This window comes from Trematomus bernacchii, unplaced genomic scaffold (assembly GCF_902827165.1).
Source record: "Trematomus bernacchii unplaced genomic scaffold, fTreBer1.1, whole genome shotgun sequence".
Lineage (NCBI taxonomy): Eukaryota > Metazoa > Chordata > Actinopteri > Perciformes > Nototheniidae > Trematomus > Trematomus bernacchii.
The window spans coordinates 177,175-193,542 of record NW_022987763.1 but is presented as its reverse complement, the minus strand read 5'-3'; the positions used below and the strand labels follow the sequence as shown (position 1 = coordinate 193,542).

The 16,368-nt window shown below is 41.8% G+C and overlaps 1 protein-coding gene and 1 pseudogene across 1 annotated transcript; both read left to right on the top strand.

Annotated features, from left to right (window-relative positions):
* The window catches only part of LOC117496643, a 30,183-nt pseudogene extending 21,115 nt beyond the window's left edge, over window positions 1–9,068 (top strand).
* A 5,116-nt stretch (window positions 9,069–14,184) lies between these two features.
* Window positions 14,185–14,955, top strand: LOC117496644 (vacuolar protein 8-like). The gene is made up of 3 exons (XM_034148356.1): window positions 14,185–14,303; window positions 14,531–14,731; window positions 14,873–14,955. Exons 1-2 carry the CDS (start codon window positions 14,204–14,206, stop codon window positions 14,728–14,730), a joined length of 300 nt encoding a protein of 99 aa, XP_034004247.1. The 5' UTR covers window positions 14,185–14,203; the 3' UTR covers window position 14,731; window positions 14,873–14,955.
* Window positions 14,956–16,368: the final 1,413 nt, after the last annotated feature.

Here is a 16,368-nt window from a genome sequence, read left to right as displayed (position 1 = left end):
TACACTCGAGTTGATAGACTTTAGACTATATCAGGATTATGATTTCTACATTAACTGGACCATGTTGATGCTGGGGACCATGTTGATGCGCCGGTGAAGATGGCCGCATCGTCTTTGTGCTCCTCTCCAACTTTGCCCATTTTCGTATTTTGTACATATTTCTTTTACTTTTGCCGTTTTACTTTTACCATGGTCCGCAACATGCTAGCCGACCGCACCTACTCTGCCATACAATATAGCAGAGAGGAACTTTTCCAATTGCGAAACTTCGTGGACAATATTAACCCTCCGACAAACAATGGAGATTCACCATGGCTACCTGTTGCTGTTCTACCTGAGAGACGCAAGAAGAGGACAAAGCGGGGATGCCGGGCCGGGTTGCTGGTCAGACTGAGGAAACGAGAAAATCGGCCCCCTCTTCCGAGTATTCTTCTGGCTAATGTTCAATCCATTGAAAATAAGCTAGATGAACTCAGAAGCCGGATTGCTTTTCAACGGGACATTAAGAACTGTAACGTGTTAATTCTCACTGAGACTTGGCTCAACCCCGCTATCCCGGACTCCGCTATTGTCCCTGACGGATTCTCTATTTTTCGTCAGGACCGGACTGCTAACTCGGGGAAAAGTAAGGGAGGCGGTGTGTGTGTAATGACTAACAACAACTGGTGCTCAGATGTGAAGATTATTTCATCGGACTGTTCCGCACAGCTAGAGCACCTCATGATCTCATGTCGGGCCTTCCATCTGCCGAGGGAATTCACATCTGTTGTGATAACAGCAGTGTATATCCCGCCGCAGCCACTCGCCGACAACAACACGGCACTCGATCAGCTGTTTGGGTTATTGATAAAACCGAGACTTCACGGCCAGATGCGGCGTTCGTTGTGGCCGGAGATTTCAACACCGCCAACATGAAGAAGGTTTTGCCAAAATATTACCAACACATCAACTTCCCGACGCGCGGGGGAAACATACTGGACCATGTTTATTCCCCTTTCCGGAATGGATATAAGGCTCTCCCTCGCCTTCCCTTCGGCAAATCAGACCATATCTCACTACTGTTGTTGCCTGCGTACAAGCAGAAACTTAAAAGGGACAGACCGATAACAAGGACAGTACAACGATGGAGCGAGGAGTCAGATTCAGCACTGCAGGATTGCTTTGCATCTACGGATTGGAGTGTGTTTGAGGACAATAACATCAACACACACACGGACACTGTCATCTGCTACATTGGGAAATGCATCGATGACGTGGTACCGAAGGTTTCTGTACGGACATTCCCAAATCAAAAGCCCTGGGTAAACGGTGAGGTGCGCGGCAAACTGAAAGCGCGCACTCTCGCGCACACAGCGGGAGATTTGGAGGAGTACAGGAAGTCTAGGTATGATCTCCGGAGAGCAATAAAAAATGCAAAGAGACAGTACAAAGAGAAGGTGGAATCTGACTTCAAAGGCTGTAACACTAGGAATATGTGGGCGGGACTAAGGACAATGACTGACTACAAAGGAGCAGCGGGGGGTGCTGCGGGAGTGTCTGCGTGCGCATCTCTCCCAGATGAGCTAAACAGTTTTTTTGCACGCTTTGAGAGCAGCCAGGCTGTGGAGGTACAGAGGGACCAGGAGCTACACTGCCCTTTTGTTTTAAATAGGGCAGATGTGTGTAAATCCTTTAAAAGGGTTAACCCACACAAGGCTCCTGGACCTGATGGCATCCCTGGCCGTGTTCTCAGGGTGTGTGCAGTTCAGCTGGCAGAGGTGTTCACAGACATCTTCAACAGGTCCCTGCTGCAGTCTGTAGTCCCCACATGTCTTAAACACTCCACCATCATTCCTGTCCCCAAAAAGACAATCATCACCTGCCCCAACGACTACCGCCCAGTAGCACTCACCTCCATCATAATGAAGTGCTTTGAGCGGTTAGTCAAATTATTCATCACCTCCTCCCTCCCTGAATCTCTGGACCCCCTGCAGTTTGCCTACAGAGCAAACAGGTCCACAGACGACGCCATAGCCCTCACCCTCCACACTGCCCTCTCACACCTGGACCCGAAGAACAGGAACACATATGTGAGAATGCTGTTCATTGACTACAGTTCAGCATTCAACACCATTGTGCCCTCCAAGCTGGCCATCAAGCTCAGAGACCTCGGGCTCAACAGCGCCCTCTGTGACTGGATCCTGAACTTCCTGACGGGCAGACCCCAGGCAGTGCGGTTGGGAAACATCACATCCTCCACCCTGATTCTCAACACCGGTGCCCCTCAAGGCTGCGTGCTCAGCCCTCTCCTCTACTCCCTGTTCACCCACGACTGTGTGGCCACACACAGCTCCAACACCATCGTGAAGTTTGCTGATGACACGACCGTCATCGGCCAGATCACAGACGATGACGAGACGGCGTACAGAGAGGAGGTCGAAAACCTGACATCTTGGTGCCAGGATAACAACCTCCATCTCAACATCAGCAAAACAAAGGAGCTGATTGTGGACTACAGGAAGCAGCAGGGAGAGGGACACGCCCCCATCGCCATCAATGGGACTACGGTGGAGAGAGTCAAAAGCTTCAGGTTCCTTGGGGTCCACATCACTGAGGACCTGACATGGTCTCTTCACACCACCACCATCACCAAGAAAGCTCGACAGCGGCTCTTCTTCCTCCGCAGGTTGAGGAGGTTCAACATGGATTCCAGGATACTCTGCAACTTCTCCAGGTGCACGATAGAGAGTATCCTCACTGGCAGCATGACGGCCTGGTACGGCAGCTGCACCGACCTCGATCGTAAGGCTTTACAGAGGGTGGTGAAAACTGCACAGCACATCACCAGGACGGAGCTGCCATCCATGGAGGACCTTTACTCCCAGCGGCTCAGGAAGAAATCACTACGGATTATCAAAGACCCCCATCACCCCAGCCACAAACTGTTCTTTCTGTTGCCGTCTGGCAGACGTTACCGCAGCATCCTGGCAAGGACAAGAAGATTCGGAGACAGTTTCTTCCCGCGGGCAGTGAGACTGTTAAACAATTGAACTGTTGAAACAACTTCAAACATTCAACTGCTACTCAGTAGTATGTATCTAATACCTAATATATATATATCATTCCAATAACTTGTATATAGACTCATACTGCACTATTCCACATCATAACTTTATTTCATTTTTATAACTATTATTATTTTTGTATTGCTCATGCTCTTATTGTTATTATGTTATGTTATTATGTTGCATTGTTGGAGAAGCCTGTGACATAAGATTTTCAACTGCATAATTACTCTGTAGCTATGTCAGATTGACAATAAAGAACCTTGAACCTTGAACCTTGAACTGAGATAAATGTTAAACATTAAATTAAGTTTGCTCTCATGCTTTGAAGAAATATTCACAAAATGAATTGAACATATTTTAGCCACTTTGACTTTTATTGACCGATAAAACACGATAAACAAATGAAAACTGAACAACAGCTCTGGTTCCTAACAATTCACATGGAGAGAGTTCATCTTTAGTTTCCACCTGTCTCATTTAAGGTCCCGCCCTCCCCGGTCTTTGCAGTCTCACTTGGTGTTCAGCTCCTCCCATTGGTTATCTCAGTCTTAGCTGATAGCCTTCTCGTGTGCTGATTGGTTGACGCGTCATTTTTACAAAGGCAACATACTAACAACGGAACAACCCATCCCATTTCTCTCTGTTTGGTCATTTGAAACTTTCATATTTAGTTTCCACCTGTCTCCTTTAAGGTCCCGCCCTCCCTAGTGGATAGATCATGTGACTTCATTATGATAACTGTCCTCTAAATCCACACGACTGTAGACCGTGAAGGAAGGAGAAAGCACAAGGCCCATTTTAATTTACTAATCATATTATTAGAATCATTTCAGTTTAAATTGTTGAAAAAAGCTTGACTCTTTATTGTAATTTGAAAAGGACATATTATTCTCATTTCACGTTCATATTTGGATTTTGTGCTTTTACTGTGACATGTTTAAATGCTTTAATGTTCAATAAGTGCTATATTTGTCTCACACTGCCATAGATTCTCCTTCCAGTGGAATGAAGATATAACAAAGTGAGTTTTTTTTATTTTTAATCATTTATCAGTGCATTCAGAAATGCAGATTTTGTTGAGTGCATTTAGTGTTAACTTAATGTAAATTGGATTATGTAAGCTTTGTATATGAATATGTGATGCCTGGTGCCAGGCCATGTACTGTCCCTTACTTGGTATTCTTAAAGGTATCAAATCCTACAATGTAGTTGAAAAGTTGTGCGTGCATAAGTGAGTCTTGTAAGTGAATAATCGTTGACGTTGTTGGTTGCTTCTTCATGCATCATTATTATCTGAATATCTTTCATAAAAACTGATATTTGGTTTAAGTATTTCATGTTTTGAGGGGTTTTGCAATGAAAACAAAGAACGTAAAAAGACACCTAAAACATGTGCTCTTCCAGACGGTTGTGTTTGTGTGACTCTAAACATAAATGCTGTATACTCCAACGCTTATGGAGAATCATAACGCTTACAATCACAAGGGAGTACAAGTACAAATAAAACGTTGAGTTCAAAGGTACTGCAATAAAAAAGATTATAACAGGGCTAAGGTGAATACTCAGTTCTGATTGGTCATTTGTGTTTGGGAAATATTTTCCAAGGCCCATAACTGTGACCCAGTGTATCAGTTCATACTGTCCTGACTGAGCACAGGCACCTGTTACCCTGGCTGCTGTGCTCTCAGTGTTCTGTCTCTGTTCCTGCCTGTTGGATCAGCTGATAGAGGTGTTATGGTTCTATGTTCCTGGTTCTATCTTGTTATGCTCAATGTTGATTATTCTCTCTGAACTAGCTAAATACACGGGTCTGGGGGAGAGATCTGGAGAATTGATGTGGCAACTCTACCGTGTGGTCAAACCGTGACCCGTGACATGTTTTGTGAATTCTCCGGCCGAAGCTCCAAATAAACCGTCAGTGTTTGCCATCAAAGAAGGCATGAAGATGTGAGGCAGGATAAAGTTTAAGGAAACTCACGTGACAGCGGCTGAAAGAAAAATATTCAAATGATGTAGACAGTGGCGGCTGGTGGAAAATATTTTAGGTGGGGCTGTGGAAATGGTGATCAAACAATACTAGAGGGGTCCGGGGGGATGCTCCCCCGGTAATTTCTTTTGAGAAAAGACCCCTTAAATCATGACTTCTGGTGATGTTAGAGGGGGGAGGGGGGGGGGGGGGAGAAGGACAATTTGAGGCTTAAAAATATGAGAAGACTGATCAATACCTCCATAACTTCAGTGTGGTTAGAGCTATGAATCTTCCAAAACTTCCAAACACCTTGTCCTGGACATAGTTGCTACAGCATAAACTGTGCAACAGTACAGTATGCCCACACAAACTGCAGAACACCGGGGCTTTGGGAACACTGATTTAATTCCCATTTAACCTGTTAAGGGGCTTTTTTCCCCCGTTTTTTTTCTCACGAAACTGTGTCTCAGGGCTTCTTAAAATGTAATAAACTATTCATGTGTCCTACTCAGAGGAAACGCATCTAACTGATGATATGAACCATGTTTACCGAAACAAAACACAAGTCTCACAAGAAGCGTCTAAATGAGCCCTGAGCGAAAAAATGCTAACGCACTCTAGGTATAAATCAATCGATATACTTATCGGATATGCACAAACAAGTTTACAAGCTGAGATTCCACATATTCTAGAAATATAAGTATCATCACTGAGCGATCAGAACTCGCGAATGGGGAAGCAAATACAGACATCACACGACGTAGCTTTAGGTAGCAAAACATGGAGATATGCTCACCTTTTGCTGAATAACAATTCTGATCAAAAACGAGAAAAACGCAGCTGAAGGTTAATCCATAGGTTAATCCAATGTGTCTGTCACTTTGAAAAATGATTGATGATCCATAATTCCATTTTTATGTCAAAAACGGAGTTTTCATTAGCTGCTAATGGTAGCTTCCAGAGTGTATGACAGCTTCCTGTTTTGTGTCCTTGGATACGAGTCCAAACAACTCACAGACTGCACCGGGCGCTCACGTAGGAGCCCTGTGACCATCATATTTGATGACGCTGATTGGCTGAAATTATGTTTTCGCGGCATAGTTTACACGTTACAGATAGCAACAGTCAGCTGCTAGTGGCTACTGCTGCACTGGTTGAGGGCTCCTCTCTTAGCGCCCAGACGAGAGAAGGTACACGGGCAAGGCCAGGCAGGAAACATGTGACTTATCAGTAACTTTAGACATCGTAACACAATTTTAAACGAGATTTTATTGTAGATTATACATTTTACTGATACCAATTATATAATATTTACCTTGTTCATTAAAAATAAAAATATATATATTTTTTTAAATATGGGAAGAGGTGGGGCGGCGCCCCTAGCGCCCCTATGGACCGGCCGCCACTGGATGTAGGACTGGTTTGTTTGAACAGCCTGTTGATATGTTCCACCCTACTTTGACTCAAACACAACAACCATTTCCTTCTTGAATGCATTTGATGAGCTTTTAGATTTTGACGATATAAAACACCAAGAAAGATGAGCTTTAAAAGAAGAAGAAAGTATTTAACCTCTTGTGTTTGTCTTCAACAGATACCTGGACAAAGTCATCGTCCTGAACTGAATACCAAAGAACACTTCCCTCTGAAAGACATCCTGACTCCATCTGCTGGTGAATACATGACATAACTGCATTCCTGCTGTTGATCATTCATCCTGTGACGGAGGTGAGAGGAAACCAGAGGCTGGATAAAGGAGGGAACCAAAGAAGATTTAGAGAGAAGCGTCTGGCCGTACACTGACTGTTGAGCAGTGTGTGGATCAAGGACAAAGGTCACTCAGTGGTTCAGAGGTATTTGATCTGAGCATTTGATTGGAGCTCCTCATCACACTGAAGGGTTATGGAAAGTGTTCCTGTGCATGTCTGAACTACTCTCTCTCTCAGTGCTCTGGCTCTGTGTCGAATATTGTGTCACTTTGTTTTGTGTGCACTCAAGTTACTGCTACAATAATACTACATAAAGTGATTTAATAGTATTTTCAGGAGACATGTTATTTATTTTTAGAGGCTGAAAACACAAACTAAGAAAATGAGAAATCTGTATTTTCTTTAAAGAATTTGAGGCTAAATACATTTAACGTTCATTTCCTGAAAACCCTGTTGTTTAAAAACCTGTTACTCTCCTATTTATACATTCTAAATATATGTAAGACATTAACTGAACATGTGATGTTGTTTCAAAAACAACTAGATCATTATTTATTTTGCAGGGGTTTGTCTCTAAAAAGGAAATCCAAAAAGTGTTGAAATGAACTCGGTATGATCCTTAATACCAATATTAAGATATTTCGTAGGAAGTTACTTGAATAAAGTTCACTTTAGGCTAAAGTGATCTTTAATCAAGTAACTTCCTATGAAATACCCCCGGTCGGTATAGATGGACTGCTAACGAGTGAACTTGTGTAAGCAGGGTGTGCTGGAACAAATGTATAAGTGACCTAGACTTATCATTCAAGGTGAGACACAGCACTAATATTTAACAGACGTTTGCCGACTTGTAGTCGGACTTACAAGACTATTATGTCCTGTAATGTGTTTGTATTAAATAATCTAGCTAGCATGAACCTTCAAGCTTAGTCATGTCAGACTGGCTTTGTCATAGCCGTCTGTATGCACTGATTCGGTGAATGCTAACAAGCTAATTGAAGCTAGTAGGTGATTACTGCAGTGTGGCTGTTTTATTAAAAGGGACACTGCTACTTCAGGGGCACCAGTTTGTGTTGCAAAATGTAAACATTAATTGTGATGCATATTCAGACGAGTCTATGCTGTGTTGGTCTTCCTTCATGTGTGTCTGTGTCTGTGACAGCAGCTTCCATGAACAACCAGAATGACCCCCGGGACAATGAGCCAGACCCCCGAGGAAGGGGGGCGGGGGCCGGTGATGGCGACCAATGGAACTACGCCCGGCTGCTGGTCCCAATGCTGGGACTGGCTGCATATCGTAAGTTACATCAGAGTATGTCTGTGTTTAGGTTACAGAAATAGCAAAACAACATTACATGATGTAATGTAGAGATATTGAATGTGCTCAAAGCTGGTTGAGCTTTTGAAAACCCAAACTATCAAATATTATTAGGTAGCAATTAAAATATATTCTCCTTCTTTGCCATGACTAATAATTACCAATCTGACTTGACAATATGACAAACAGAAATGGAGTATTCCTGCATATTATGACTTTAAATTGACACAAAGACCTCTAGTTTACCAGAGACAATTTAATATCTCATCTATTAAAGCCAGTATGTTTTTTTGTTTGGGTTTACATTGTTGTATGCATTCTTATTTTAAGATATGTTAACTGTACTTACTTTCTCGAACCTAGAAAACAAGCACAAGCTTCAGATAATTCCATTGGTTGAGAAAAAGGTGCTTGAGTTTAAGATAGTTGCAATTTATCTTATTTATTTAAATCATTTCTCAACTTCCACTGTGCCTTTTAGGTTCGATCTGGGAGAGGTGGCGTCAGAGGGAGATCCAGGAGGTCAGAGCTCAGTATAAAATAATAACAAGCGAGATGGAGAAACAGCTACATGAGGTAAAATCTTGTCTTGCAGTTTATTTCCACTACTGTGCTATTTCCTTTTGGACCTGCATTAAGCAAAACACTGTCTTCTTTCTTACAAGGAGCGTGAAGACTGCCAGTTCCAGCGAGCCAACGCCACTCTGAAGGAGCTGGAGTATCGGCTTCTGGAGCGCCAGAATGCCTACTGCTCCCCCATCCGACCTCAGTACCAGCGGCTGGAGATGGAGAACATGATGATGAAGGTCGTCAAAGACCCTCTCCTTGCAGAACTGAACCTAGAGTCTGGTCTTAATGACATTTTTAAAAACGATACGCACTGTGCTGACTTGCAAAACATGGACAAGACGAAGAATGGCAGGCTCATGTGGGTTTACCTCAAGCACTGGCAGGACACTGTGCAGAAACGCAAGAGGGCTGAATGAGCCATCTTAGGAGGGAAAATCCAGTCCCACACAAAGTGACGAACACAAGCCGGGGGTTTTCATTAGACTTTTAAGAATGTTCAAAGAGGTGGTGGATCAGGTCTGGAAATGCATGTTTCTTTTGTGTTATCTACTTTACTTGTTAGAGTCCTTCCTTGATCCCAGCTATGAAACAGAAGGATGTTTTCCACCACCTGGAATTTAAACATGATCATAATTTCAGAAGCCCCAATTAAGACCCATTGGCTTTAAATGAACTGTGTGCAGACTGTTGAGGTCTCCATATTAGGTTGAATACTTAAAACGAAAGTTAATTATAATCAAATATAATTTGAGGGGGGAACTTGTTCGAGAAAAACTGAGGCCCCAAAAAGGTGTTTATGCCAAAAACCGAGAATAATATGTTTCAGTCCGGCACACTAGAGGCCATGCCCAGTTTCCACAAATATGGGTATGGAGGTGTCTTTAGGTTTTTCTGTCCTGTTTCGAGCATAAAAACACTGGCTGAGAGGGAGCAAACTCGAGAGAGGGGGGGGGTTTCTCCCCTGGTAGCCCCCTCCTCGGTAAGCTCTCTCCCTGGAGAGCTGGGTTTTTCCTCTGTAAGGTTCTCTCAAACTTGGTAAATATCTCTCGAATTTCTTTGTTGAATGCTGAGTGAATTGTGTTGAATGATTATAACCCAGCCACCTATGAGGATGGTCCTCTGAATTCATGCTGGACATAGGTGCGTATAAGAATTGATTTGTTGAATGAAAGTTTGAATGTGCTTTTTATTATCACCGGCCATTTATTAGGAGATGCCTCTAAATTCTGTCGGACGATTTTAAATGTCACAACTGAATTGGGCAGTTGAAGTTACAATTTAGGGTAATAAATGTAAAACGGTGAATTGAGGTTTCATATTAGAAAATGATCACAGCATGATATGTTTTGTAGGATTGTCACGTTGTAACGAGAGAAGGTAAAAACCCTGTAAACGTGTGGACCATTTTTCTTCAAATAAACTGATCCCACCTTTTGGATTGGGATAACTTAAAATACATCTGCGCTCTCCTCTCCTGATTTAAGGTAAGATTGCACAACTGCCACACTCACACTTAGGTAGGGCCACATCTCATTTACTGATACCAAAATCCTTCGGGATCGCTTAAACAGATTTAGAGGGTCGTCTGAATTGAAACAGCAGTTAATTGAACCTGGTTTTTCAGGTTTCAGGCTCGAAAATGACATGCCCAGAACAAATGACTATAACTTCACTTCTAAAAGGGTTAAATTAATAATCTTTCTTCTCAAAGCAAGGTTACATCTGTGAGTTGGATGTAGAAGTGTCAGAATCAATATAGATGTTTCTGTGTCAGAGTAAATTCAGATGGAACATTGTAAAAAAAGGTAAATTTTTACCTCCACCTACAAAAAACCCATTACTTATAGTGAAAACCACCCTTGAATGATGGGTTAGTAGACTAAAAGCTTTAGGAATCCAAACTACAACATATAAGTACCCTGTATCAAGATTGATGCAAAACAAGTGACATTTGACCTTTTTAGAGAGATTTATAAAAATAAAAATAATATGAAATCTCAGTTTTTTACATAAAAATGCAATGATGGATTATCAGTAATCATTTCAAAGTGACACAGACACATTGGATTAACCTATGGATTAACCTATGGATTAACCTATGGATTAACCTATGGATTAACCTATGGATTAACCTTCAGCATCGTTTTTATCATTTGAATGCCATTGAACACGACTATTGATCAGAATAACAGCTGATTCGAGACGATTTCCCGTGAAAGTTCCGTAATTCATGTGTTGTGACGTCTGTGTTTGCTTCCCCTGTCACGAGTTCTGGTCGCTCAGTGATGATACTTATACCTATAGAATCTGTTGTATAGGCAAAATGTTTTTGCAGTTACGATAAGTAATAAGGGTATTTTTACCTTGAGTTCTGTGGTAAGTGTGTTAGCATTTTTTCGCTCAGGGCTCATTTAGACGCTTCTTGTGAGACTTGTGTTTTGTTTCTGTAAAAATGGTTCGTATTGTCAGTTAGCTGAGTTTCTTCCCGTTAAATGGGTATGACACATTAATAGGTTTTTAAATATTAAGAAGCCCTGAGACACAGTTTCGTGAAAAAACACCCCACTGCCCCCTGTACAGGGGGCTCTAGGGCTTAACAGGTTTTTAATAGAGGTGAGATCTTGCTGACCTTGGTGGATCTGAGCCAAACTTACATAGACTCAATAACTTCTGTTAGGTCAATTAGTAGGTCTGAGTCATTTGCCGGAATAAATTATCAGGCCTCCCGACTCCCAACAAAGTAAGACATCAACAACATCCTGTCAAAGTGAGGAGCTGTGTTAGGTAAAAAAGAGAGTTTAACTTTAGGCCAGGAATGAGTAATCAGTGTGTGTTTGTATATACTTCTACTTTTACTCAAGTACCTGATCTGAGTACTTCTACTTTTACTCAAGTACAAGATCTGAGTACTTCTACTTTTACTCAAGTACCTGATCTGAGTACTTCTACTTTTACTCAAGTACCTAATCTGAGTACTTCTACTTTTACTCAAGTACCTGATCTGAGTACTTCTACTTTTACTCAAGTACCTGATCTGAGTACTTGTCCCCCCTCTGCTTCCTACAGACGAGGAACTTCAGCTCCATGAAGAGGAAAGTCTTCAGACTCTGAGCCGACTCTCAGCTTCAGAGGACATTGAGCTGCAGAAGACAGCGGCCATGTTTTATCTACAGCTCAGTCATCACTGTGAGTAAAGAATCCAAACAGATTTTTATGTTGCTTCACTATCTTCTTCTTTATAGCAATGGTTTACAGATAAGTGGAGCAGGTAATGAGACGTGTGCTTGCTCTCCTCTGCAGAGATAAGCTCTAACGGACTGCACGGTTATTATGCAAATTATCAACTGTCATTTTCTTTCTAGGGTTGGCAGATAATTCCCTGCATGTGTGGGCTGAAGTGCCGTTATTCACAGTACTAGTATCCCAACAACTCTGCTTCTTCACCCACAATAACCAGTGTTTCCTGCTCTGTGTGTTTCAGTGAAGTCTCCTCTGCCAGACGCATTGTTGGAGCCGGTCATGAACTTACTGCTTTCATCTGACCTGGATGTTCAGAAGACCATCTCTCTGTCTTTAGTCAATCTGTTAGTTAGACCCTCCAGAAAAACGCGGGCTAAAATCCTTGATTATGCGATTAAACATGCAGGGTTTTTATGTGATTTTATGCGGTGAAGTTGCGAAATATGCGGAAATATGCTAAATATGCGAAAAGTTGCGAAATATGCGGGAAGCGGAAAAAAGGTGATTCTTCTCCCACACCCTGTTACTAGGCTACTACTGAATGAAAGTGAGCCCTTTTAAAGAGTTCCTATGATAAACAAGCATACTAGAAGCAAGCTACATCACAAAGTGTTATTTATGTATTTATATATGGGCTATTTTAATCACTCTCTCTCTCTCACACACACACACACACACACTCTTCTCCGCCTCATTCTGTTTTCATTTACTCGTTCGTTATCTGACCAGCTTCAATCTTGTAGGCTACTCACCTCGTTTCTTGTAGCCCTCGAAAGGGTTTTGGAGGTTGATGCCTCGGTGAACGCGAGTTGTTTGGCTTTCTTGTCCGCAGCAGCAGAAAGCATTTTCGAATGTTTGAATGAATCAAAGTTTTCTCTTATGCTCCAACACATAGTTGCACGGGGTGCAGAATAGTTTCCCCCCACTTTTGTGCAAGACATCAGGGTACTGCTTTGCCCGGTCTTTAGCAGAAATGTTCGTAGGCAAATGAGATGGATTCGATTTTTTCATCTTGGTCAGAGCCGTATAATAGTATAATAGTATATAATAATAATAGTATATAATAATCTATATGGCGCTGATCTTGTTGTTTTCTCTCTCGTGTGAGTTCCACACATTCACTCTACGGTGTTGTTTACCTGCGCGAGCTGATGACATCACTACTTCACGTTAACTTTTTTTTCCCTCAACTTTGTGTGGAAAAATGCGGGGATTATGCAACCTTTTAATAAATATGCGCCCTTTTAAAAATCTGCGCCATTTTGCTGATTATGCGGTAAATTATGCGATCGCATAATCGCGTTTTTCTGGAGGGTCTAGTTAGTGAAGAACAACGGTGAGAGATAAGAAATCACAAGGTGTTTTAAAGAGTCCTCTCTACTTTAAAGAGTCCTCTCCTGCTGATGTTCAGGTGTATATCAGTAATTAGTGTCTCTACTTTAAAGAGTCCTCTCCTGCTGATGTTCAGGTGTATATCAGTATGTAGTGTCTCTACTTTAAAGAGTCCTCTCCTGCTGATGTTCAGGTGTATATCAGTATGTAGTGTCTCTACTTTAAAGAGTCCTCTCCTGCTGATGTTCAGGTGTATATCAGTATGTAGTGTCTCTACTTTAAAGAGTCCTCTCCTGCTGATGTTCAGGTGTATATCAGTATGTAGTGTCTCTACTTTAAAGAGTCCTCTCCTGCTGATGTTCAGGTGTATATCAGTATGTAGTGTCTCTACTTTAAAGAGTCCTCTCCTGCTGATGTTCAGGTGTATATCAGTATTTAGTGTCTCTACTTTAAAGAGTCCTCTCCTGCTGATGTTCAGGTGTATATCAGTATTTAGTGTCTCTACTGTGACATGTCTGCTCTGATTGGTTAGCTGGCTGGCTCTGTTGTTATTGGTCAACACCTTAGACATGTCCCTCTAATGGAATCATGTTTTTAATATTGCTAAAATCTAATTGTTATCCACCATCACATCTTAAATTGACCCGATGAATAGGGTCATAATAACCGTGCATTAGCTCTGGTGTCAGTGTGCAGAGCCTCTGGTGTTGGATGCTGGTTCCGCTCCTGGATCCGATCCGGTCCGGAGACTCCAGCGCTCAGAGCCACTCCTGCCTGCCTCCTCGCCTCCTCAGGTGGGTGCAGAAGGATTTAAGGTCTTTAAATTGTTCAATAATAATTATTCTCTCGGTGTCTGGCTGTTACATATTTTTATATATATTTGTTTTTGTATTCGGGATTGTGGGAAACGGGATTTCGATCTCTCTGTCTGTACACACAAACTGAAAGATTGACAATAAAGTTCACTTTGACTTTTGAAAGTTTAACATGTATCTCAGAGTCGAAGCGAGAGGCTGTCATGTTGGAGAGAGTGAAGCCTCTGCTGGCTTTAGCCAGATCCTACGACCCTGGAGGGCAGCAGGTGGCCTCCTGGGCTCTGCTGCACCTCACACACTCAGGTAGGTCACTTCCTCTAAACACTCACATCTTTAACAGAAGCAGAGGCTGCTGCTGCTTGCACTATTTGTATTTTTGTATTTTATTATATATGTTGCATTGTTGGAGGAGCTCAGGTCAGAAGAATTTCATTGCCATTTCTCGTAGCTTATGTGCATATGACAATACAACCTTTGAATCTTGAATCTTCATGTTTTTCTGGTGTTATGTCCTCTCTCTCTTCCTCCAGATTGGTCCAGGAGGCTGCTGGGTGAGGCGGGGGGTTTCCCGGTTCTGGTTCTGCTGCTGCAGGGCTCAGACTCAGAGGTCCAGTTCTACAGCTGCTCCGCCCTCTGCAACATCTCTTCTGCTCGGGAGCTCCACCCGAAGCTGCTGAGCATGGGGAGTCACTTCCTGTTGAAGTCCCTGCTGACGCTCACCTCCTCCTAACGTTGAGTTTCTCCTTCCTGATTACAATTTGCAATTCTTATGTATATCTGTAAATGATATACTATCATATATACAGTATATTATAAGCCTATATTCCTGCTACTGCAATATTTTTATAAATTGTGTTTTTGTTGTTGCTTAGAACTCGATGCAGGCGTGCAGATGCCTTCAGACTCTCTCACAGAATGGTAAATATTTTCCCATTACACTTTGCTGATGCTTTTACCCATGTAAATAACAATAAGTGCATGTAACCATGAAGATGCAAACTCAAAAAGTGTCTATACTAGATGTGAATTGATGTATAAATATGTATTTTAAATACATTTTTACCATAGTACTTTAACTAAAGTAACTTTTTAGATTTCCCATAATATTTGTATTTTGCGTGGACTGTGACATGTTGTGTGGCGTGTTTTTCGAGCAAGGCAAGTTTATTTATATAGCACCTTTCAACACAAGGAAATTCAAAGTGCTCTCCAAAAAACCAAAACAAGCTAATATAGAATAACACAGATATAAAACACATGAATAAAAGTTACAGTGCAGTGTAAGAGATGAATAGTTCATTTAAAAACAGCGTCAAAAAGAAAAGTCTTCAGGCTGGATTTAAAAGTAGACAGAGTTGCAGCGGACCGGCAGGTTTCTGGGAGTTTGTTCCAGATACTTGGAGCATAATAACTGAACTTCTCCATGTTTAGTTCTGACTCTGGGGACAGAAAAGTGCACCGTACTTTAACAACAAACTCCTCCTAGGGATTTTATCCAATCATCTTCAAATGTTGACAGTAGCATCTCAAGACCTGGCAGATGCAAAGTTAGTGGCGCCCATTTTGACTCTCGCCTGATGGCTATGTGATCCCTTTCCATGGAAGGTGATTATCTCCTAACGCCAGCTGACACGCTCCAAACGGCCCCAAACGTCACATGATGGTTAATGCTTCGGCCCTGAACAGCTCATCTCCAAATCTGAGGTGCCGAAACACGATATTGCTGTGACACCAATGGACACGGTCCGATCGCTACCAAATTTCACATGTAATCACCGGTCCATGCCTCAAAACATCTACATTACAACAGAATTGTGTCGAAGTCTTTATGTTTGGTGTCAATCATGATGAAGTCCAAGCTATGTAACATGAATGGCATGTCCCCCAAAGAGTTTATGGAAATCAGAAATAGTCATAATTGTCTATGATAAACTGTGTAGCCGTAATATAGAAACTCAGAGACTTAATGTCCCCTTTAAACCCACCATATGTAATCCCACAGCCGTTACGGCATACAATAATGTACTGTATTATAAACGCTTTGTAATCTAGAGCCTTGGCTATAAATCATAATATTATAATATCATATTTTCCAGTGTTCCCCAAGTGATAAACTTAAGTATAAAATAAAAGTACTTAAGTATTTCCATCTTATTCATCTCTATACTTTTCTAAATCACTTCATCTCTCAGGTAAATATTTTACTTTTTACTCGGTTACGTTTTTCTTACATTACATTGCATTCTTTTAGATATACTGAACAATTTGTACTAACCCTAACCCTAAACCCTATCCATACCATAATTAGGTGATTTTAAATGTGAGTTTTCTTTAACTTGTGTCTGTTAAAGGTGGGGTAGGTAATTTT